Source organism: Mastacembelus armatus, chromosome 5 (assembly GCF_900324485.2).
Source record: "Mastacembelus armatus chromosome 5, fMasArm1.2, whole genome shotgun sequence".
Taxonomy (NCBI): Eukaryota; Metazoa; Chordata; class Actinopteri; order Synbranchiformes; family Mastacembelidae; genus Mastacembelus; species Mastacembelus armatus.
Genome location: NC_046637.1, coordinates 11,917,913 through 11,926,823, shown reverse-complemented (window position 1 = coordinate 11,926,823; position 8,911 = coordinate 11,917,913). Strand labels below are relative to the sequence as shown.

Genomic DNA, 8,911 nt, shown 5'->3' with positions numbered 1-8,911 from the left:
TCATTCAGAAATCAGAATGGTTTCAGCAAGTTAGGAGTGCAATTGTATATGTAGGTAAAAGCACCCATGGTTCCCAGCAAGGTTTTGTAATTATAGAGCCAGAAAGCATTTCAGCATTTCACTCTAACTCGCAAAGCTCATCCATCTAGTTTAACTTCATCCTGTGTGAACCTAACGTGATCTTTAGAGTAATCCGCATTTAGATTAAAAATGTAAACACACCCTATAGATCATCTTATTTGTGGAACATTTGTCAGATCAAAGCTCAGCATTTTGCCAATTAAACCTGAGGCAACTCCAATTTAGAGTAAATTAATGAATGAGCAACACTGTTCCGAGAGCTGATGTCCATGTTCCTGTGGAGTACGAAAGTACTGTAGCTTAATGAGCGACTGTCAACAAATATTGCTCTAATGAACAGTTAAGATCTCCAATCTCCGAAGACAATATTGTTTTCCTTAGAGACCACACTAACAGATAATGTTTAAAAAAAAAAAAAAAAAAAAGCTATTCAGACCAAAAACAATGTGGCTGGCTGCCTCTAACAACATGCTATTGAGGCCTGATTCAAGAGTTTTCTGGGTTAACTGGGATGAACTTGCTGTGTAAAACACCAAATCAGCCAATGTCCAAGATTTGTTCCAGGTTTCACCCATTAGTAAACCTGCCACCTCTAACTGCTCCTTGAGTGGATAAGCAACCAAGAGCCTGAGTGTGGAAAAGGAGAGATGATGCTGAATGAATATTCCTACTAGAATGTCTTGTTTTTGCTTTAACTATTTATGTGCTATGATTATTTATAATGGCCATAAAATGGGCTGCTAAATTATTATACACTAGTTATGACTGTGTAAAAAACTTCACAATAGCTTTAAAATACTCTTTTAAAGGCTTAAAGGTACTCTGAAGGGTCAATTGTGTAGTCTTTGCAAGAGAGAATTTAACTTACGATGTAACATCACAGATATATTTAAGGAAAACCTTGTTTGCATGACTTCTGCCATATCAAATATACAACACTAAAATGAATTTCAGACAAAACCCTACAGGTACAGTGTTACTTATTTCCATCTATCCATCCATTATCTATACCTGCTTATTCCTAACCAGGGTCATGGGGATCTGCTGGAGCCTATCCCAGCTCTCTTTGGGTGAAAGACAGGGGTACACTCTGGGCAGGTCACCAGCCCATTGCAGATCCACACAAAGACAAACGACCTCACACACCCACAATCACTTCTATGGGCAATTTAGAGTCACCAATTAACCTGACATGCATGTTTTTTGGACTGTGCGAGGATACCGACATACCCGGAGTAAACCCACGTGAGAACGGTGAGAAAATGCAAACTCCACACAGAAAGGTCCCTGACAGGTTGCGAACCCGGGCCCTTCTTGCTTTGAGGAAAAAGTGCTAACCACTCAGCCACCATGCTGCTCCTTACCCATTTTTGTTAAAGTAAAAATGATGATCTGATCTTAAATGCACATGCTAAACATGGCTCAACTGATTTAACACATGCATATTCCTTTGTGCTACCTGCACCCTCCAAGTGAGAAAGGCTTGCTGTAAATAGCTCAATGTGAAGACAAAGGATAAGGATATGACTTGACATTATATGCAGTGGGTCATCAGGTGGTCTTACAGGATGCAGCTACCATATTTATTTCAAAGACAGAGAGAGAGGGAGAACAAAAGAAAAAAAACCAAACAAACAGGAATTAGCCTGTGCAAAGAGACAACAGATGGAAGCAAAACAGAGAAAGTAAAATAACAGAAGTTGATAGCTAAACAGAAACTGAAGACGCAAAAAACAAATGTGTGAGAATAATTTGAGGATACTAGATGCCAGATGTAGAGAGACTGTAAGCTTTGAGTCAGAGCTCTCCCTTCAGTCACACTGAAATGAATACTAATGGTAAGTCCACTTGTCTTGGTTGCACACTCACCACAATCATGCCCTCGGTCCCAGAGGTGGTCAGGAGGACTACAGGAAGAAGGTAATTATGCGTTTGTTCACACCTTTATCTTTGGAAATCACCAAGAGCTTAACCAACATGCAGCTTTGTAAAAACACACACTGTAGCACTCATAACAAGGCACACAAATATTCAAAACGCAGCATATTTTAAAAATCAGTGCAGAACACTTTGGGGGGTCTTTGCACCTCTAGTAATTTCAATACCTTGTGTCAGTTATTTATGGATGAAATAAGATTCTTTGTAAAAAAACAAAAAAAAACAAAATACAATTGAAATGAAGACAAATCTCTGTATGTACATTTGTGTAACAATCCTCTAACAAAAACTGTTAGAAATACAAGCAATGGGCAGCTTTACTTTAACAAAACAACAACTATGACAATTGTAGATGAAAAGATATAATATTAATAGAGCAAGGTTTTCAAGTAAAATGGTTTTGGCTGACAAATATACAATTCAGTCATCTTTGTCATTATGATAATCAGCATCACTTCTGCAAATATGTTTCAAGAAAATCAGGCTACCTGAATAAGTTCTGCAGAGCTCAAGTGGGTATTTTTGTCAGCAAAACCAAGCAGGTTTGAAGATGTGCAATTAAAGGATTCAAGGATAGGTCTGGCCATATTTCATATTTATTACTGTCAACCAATCCCATGCAATGACCAAACTAAACAATGAACTAAAAGAACTGTTTGTGGATCCAAATCCTAACACTGCTCATTCCTCAGTGATTGACCAGCATTAAAAACTATTGAAAACAGATCAGAGAGAGACACTGTTGCGCGGGGTGACATGCTCTGTCATTACCATTAACACAGACATGGTAGTTTTTTTGAGTTGGTCCCACACACACAACATCCTACTGCTGTGATTAGGCAGCTGCACACGAAACGTGAAATAATGCACAACTACAAATAGACTTGATATTTTCTCCAATTTGAGTAACATTTACTCAAAAGTATGGAGCTATTTTAGGGAATTATTTAAAAAAGTTGAATTTATATTGATTTATTTTTAAAGATTTAACATCCTCTAAAGAAATGGATGGGCATTCAGGGTAAAAATGTCAATATTTGTATTTGAGAATTGGACCATTATATTAGTGGTTTTGGTCATGGGATATGTTGACAATAAGAAAAATACAGAATATCACCTGCATTCTATTAATTAAAACACAGGTAAATAGTTCCCCATTTGGAAATGAACACATTGTGAGACACTGTTTTAAAGTTTACACTTCCAAACCTCTTGAATTCCAAAGACTCTTTCATCTTAAACTAACATGTCTCACTGAACTTTCACTCCTCTTCTCCAACGACGCCCCACCACTCAACAGTGGGAACCTCCAGACTCTTATGGTTTGAGTCTCCATGAAGCTGCTCTCCTCTCTCTTCCTGCTGTGCACCTGTCTGGTCCCAGTCCAGCTCTTTAACCAAGCTTCTCCTCCAACTTCTCTCTCTGCAGTCTCTTTCCCCTTGATCCTGGGTAGGTGCACACTGGACCCATGATGCCACCGGGGACATCTCTCTACTGTCTGAAAGGAGAACCCCGCTCCCTGAGCTGTATTCGCTGTTCGAATCTGCACCTAGAGTGGTGATAAAACACAGGGACAAAATGGACAGATGGTGAGAGGACGTCGATAAACAAACACCACATGAGAGAGCAACGCTGCCCAAAAACCACGGGCTGAGATTCAACCAAAATCTGCATGATTCTATTTGAGCTGCACAGTGACTTTAGCCCAGAATAAATACTAAATTTTCCATAATTTTTATTTTATACCAAACAGATGAATAATACAATAAAATGTAACTCACAATGAATTGTGAGCCAGTATATCATGTTTCATACAATTTGTCTGAAGATGTCATCTTTTATATAGATTATTAAAATCAGTTTCATAAAAAACACCACCAGTGACCTAATCTAAATCTCCAACATCTGGAGGGTGTTTGAGTAGTTTGATTTTTGTAAATCAATAGAAAGTGCACCAACTACAAACTGCACAGAAGTAACACAAGTACTGTTTGCCTCTTGCTGGTCTCAGTTTGGGTTGGTTTTTTAACTCCAAAAATGTGGAAGCTGAAAAATACATAAAATCTCTTTTTTGACTTTTTGCATGACAGAGTAACATAGTGTATCTTACCCATCAAACATTTTTCTGGTTGTTAATGAACAGTGGGATGATGAGCAACACCTTGTGCAGTGACTTGAAGTCGGAGCTCAAAATAGGCACTGAAATGTTGCTGATTAGAAACTCCTGGAAGCTAAAGGTTACTTGCTCTTTAATTGGACAGGATCATATAGGAAGCCCACCTGACTCCTTGGTGTTTTGAGTTTATGCTTTGCAGGTTAATAGGATCAATTTCATACCCATGTCTGCCAGTCTCTTGACCTTTTGTCTTTGTGTGGTTGTAGCACCACAACAATCTCTCAAATCAATATCTCTTAACACTAAGCTAGCCTGTCATTAACTGCAGATCTGTTGATACACACACCTAATCTTTCATACAAAACAGTGGACAGAAGCCAGGAGGTGGCTAATTGTCATGTTAAATGTGATAAATGCTATATGACATGGGCCTAATTCTCAGCGTAAACTGAGATTTGATTATACACTGTATAATACAGTTTTTTTGTGTTTGAGATCATCACTTGTCAATTATCAAATATATTTTGTCCATTCAACTTTTCACCCTGGTTATTCAGATTAACACTGGCTGTAACCTACACAAAGGAATCCAAACCCTTCAAGACAGACAGACTGACAAAGGTGAAGATGAGACATATAGTGGGAGCAGCTGCTGACTTTGTCTCAGTAACAGTAACTCACTGACAGGCTCTCAAGACACCAGAAAGTAAAGCAAAACATTTTTTTCCCCATTTCACATTAAATTTCACAGGAAAAAAAACAGAACTATACACAGAGTCAAGTTCAACATCACACTTCAGAGCTCAAGTTAAAAGAGGAAATGGTGTTACACAGCAATATGCAAATAATACAGAAAATTAAATATTTAAGAATATCTAAAATTAAATCATTTAATTGAATTTATTAAGAAATACTGTATGTGTATGTGGTCTCAGCTTGTTGCTGTGTGTGATGTATTTCACGTAGCCTAGTCAAAACACATCACGTTGCATCACACATCCCCAAAAAATGCTATAAAAAAAGGTTGGAGAGTGATTTTATAGTGGAAAGTTCTTCTGCACAAGCCGAGAACAATAGACTGAGATTAGGTGGACCACAAGAATCTTAACTAATTCAACATACTGCAGAGCTGAATGAATGATATGTTGCTTATTCCTGACAATGAGTGATATTGCATAGTGGGTTCTAAAAGACCTATACACAAATCAGCAGTAAACACACAGTACAATATAGAATTAACTACTACTTATCTTTATATTCAAAATTCACATAAAGATGCACACTCTGAAACTAGCTCTCTCCCTCATTAATTTACATATGCCTCATGTGATGGGGAGAAACTTAAAAAAAGCCCTGCACACTGAGCTTCGAAAGAAAATCGGGTTTGGCCTCATGTTGGTTTTCCTTTGCTGGTTGCCTGAAGCAAGTTACAAAATTGAATCAGTCAATTGGGGAAAAAAAAAAAAATCACATTTGGATTGGAAAATACACATTACACATGATATCTTCATTTTTTAAGGCAGAAACTGTCTCTGCATTTGATTGGAGGTGTCTAGCGGTGCCTTCAGGCATCAGTCTCTTACATACATCTGAGCAACAGTGGATCTGTTATTTCAGTGAGACAGAGAAAGATGCTGCAGAATTTGAGTGTTTAATGTACTTACTCCAACTTTAGTTTACAATAATCTGTCAGGTCAATATCAAGACAGACCAAGATATTGTATGCCTGTATATAACTCCATTTGAATTATTATTCCACTCTCTATGACAGCAGGCCTCTCAACCCACCTTCAAGTGTGACTGTTATCTTCTCCTTTTCAGCAATGCATATGTATTAAAGACATTTTCACAGCTATCAAAATAAATGATGAATGTAAATATGGTAACAGCTTGGAATAATCTAACATTCAGAAATGAGACAAAGCAGATATGTCCACTCTCTGTTATATCAAAAAAGAGATGAAAGAATGTAAACAGAATCAGTTTCAAACAAAACATTTGTTAGGTGTTCTGGTTGGGATATGAAAGGGTAAAATATGACACCCAACTGTAAAACTGTGTTGTATGTATCTATTACAGGATCCCTGTTAACACTTTCCATCAACCCACGTTCACAAACTAATCCAGTTTGACTGAATTTATAAAGTTCATGCATAAGTTGGTTTTGCCCTCGTGGACATGGGAATCGAGACAAGACTTGATTTCAGAAAACTGGGTCACAAGTAGTAGTAAACTTGTTGCTGCTGAGGCAAAATGCTATTGTATGCCCACTTTGTAGCAAAATAAACTATGTTAGTGAATGACGGTGATTTTCAGGCTGTTTTCTGACAGAGCGAGGAGCCATGTGTGAGAAAGCTGGGGGTCAATCCAGTCACTGAGACGGGATCAGTATGGGGGAGTAGGGAGTAGTGAATGGGGGCCAATGGACCAAAGAAGCTTCCAGGCCTGAATGCTCCACTGACCCAGCTCAGTTGATCTCTGTGTGACAAGAGCATGGCTACCTGTCACATTATCATTCACAGCCGTGGACCCAAATGTCACTTCCTCTCTGCATTGCACTCATGACACATGAAGAGCACCAGATTTCTCAACGCCACTTAGTTTGACTCCGCTTTCTAGCAGAGCGTGGAGATGCTGAGAGAAGTTGAATGAAAATACAAATACCAGAGGAATAAATCAATAATTGTATCCTGTGCCCCTCAGGGGCATACACCACTGCATGAAACAGTGGAGGATCACTTGGCTTCATCAGGAACCTCCATCATTCATTTGTACTTTCTAACATCTTAGACATTTCAGAAATCTATTATTCATTTAATCATAAAATGGCAAAAAATGTGAAAAAACATGACAAATTTCCAGAACCAATATGACATCTTCAGTTTGCATATGTCTAGTATTCGATCCAAATATCTGATAGCCGAATGCAGGATTTTTGCTCCATTTATGACAAACTGCTTCATTATTTAAATCGTTAAGCTTCCATCAGTTGACTAAATTAGCAAGTGCTTTAGCAGCAATCATAAAGTATGTACTCCTAAACAACTCAATGCTATCTAACACATGTTCAAATAATTAATACTGTATACTGTAACATAATGTGCCATCTGGATTCTTTATTGTCTTTCATGATTAGTTTTATATTTATTTGTGTCCATTAATTTTCTGCTGGGCTATATTTGGATGAACTGTAAGGTCTAACTGTGTTTAATTTAATTTAATTGTATTAACAATGTGGCCTCTGCCACAAAGCTGTAGTTATGAAGCTGCTATCATTAAATGGACTTATTTTCACACTTCATGTCAACTCATGATTAGACTCACTTCATCTCGCTTCATCCAGTGTTTACTCCTGATAACACTCCTTCATGAGCTTTTTGTCTCACAAGGATATACTAGTGTCAATTGGAACTGTGTTTAAGTGCTTGTGCATCTTTTACAGTCAAAGTAAGGTTTCCATATGGTGTCTGTAAAGCTGTGGACATGCCCTCATTGATTGGCAGCACACTTCCAACCAGAGGCTGCTGTGTCTGGGCTTCTCATTAACACCTAAGAAGGTGTCAAGCACAGTTTTCTTCTGCAGGGTTGCTCATAAACAAAACAGCAGCAGAAACAAGGTCCAATTCCCCTGAGTCCCACTTGAGCAGCATGTACCCTGAATGGAGGCTGACGCCAAAATACAGGTGCCTAACAACCAGTTTTCTAATGGCTATCAGAAAGTAGCTGACTGGATCGAATCAACTGAGAAAAATACATTTCCTTTTTTTCCTTCAAAATTTTATGGTTGCAACAGCTAATTTCACCTCTAAAATGTGTGATTAGGTGTACTATGAAAGGGATTAGTTCTTCTTGTTGACAAACCCACAGAAAATTATACCTGCATTTCCCCTTAACTAGTGTCTTAGCGCCTTTCAACACTTCATTATGGGTCTACAACTTGCAACTTTACCGTTTCCTTTCACTGTCCCTGTTTTCATCAGCCTTATTTCTGGTACCAGCAGCTATTTTCACCAAAAGAGATAAAAACACTGAAAGGTACTGACTTAGCCCAGTACACTAAAAGTTTCTGTAAAGAATGAAAAACCTGATGTAAGACAGTTTGTGCAAATAATGATCTTTATTGCTTATTAGTTTTGTCATTCATTATTGGATCATTATAGCCCATTAAATGTGAGACAAAATTAATAAAATTTATGAATGAATAAATCAGTACGTGTGTATAGATTATATAACATGAGGTCCACATACCTGAGACTTCGCTGTCACTGTGCGATTCCTCTTGCTCTGAGAATCTTCTTTCTACTTGCCGGACTTCTGGCACATAGAAATCTCCCTGCCGAGCCAAGGGGGCCATAAACTGGATCTGACCCTCCCTGTAGATCTCAAGGAATGGGTGTGCACACAGCCTCCTTTCCTGTAAGAAATGTTTGTTTGTGAGCATTTCCTTTAGAGTTTGCACATTTAGTAGTGATTTCTGTGCACAATACTGTAACATAAAAATATCTACCTGCTGCCAAAATCTTGTTTGAAAAGTATGTAGGTGGACCGTAGAGCTTTAAATTTCCCATGCTAATTTAAGTCTGTAGGTGCAAAGTCAGCTCTGCTAATGTTAAAGTGAGCCCCATTAACACTTATTAGCACGCGTTCACATAGATATACATGTAATTGCAATGCACAGAGGACACATCATAGTAGGGTACAAGAACAGACATGCCAATAATCCTAACTCTGCTTCCAGTCACTAAAGAGTGAAAGTGATCTGAACCATTAAACTGT

At 38.1% G+C, this 8,911-nt stretch overlaps 1 protein-coding gene across 2 annotated transcripts in view; it reads right to left on the bottom strand.

Moving 5' to 3' along the window:
• Positions 1-1,647: 1,647 nt before the first annotated feature.
• The window catches only part of tex264b (testis expressed 264, ER-phagy receptor b), a 35,399-nt gene continuing 28,135 nt past the window's right edge, over positions 1,648-8,911 (bottom strand). For both annotated transcript variants that reach the window (XM_026306989.2, XM_026306988.2), the window contains exons 3-4: positions 8,384-8,549; positions 1,648-3,568 (exon numbers count right to left, since the gene is read on the bottom strand). In XM_026306989.2, coding sequence (XP_026162774.1) covers positions 3,282-3,568; positions 8,384-8,549 — 453 coding nt within the window. In that variant the 3' untranslated portion in view covers positions 1,648-3,281. The remainder of the gene's footprint in view (positions 3,569-8,383; positions 8,550-8,911) is intronic.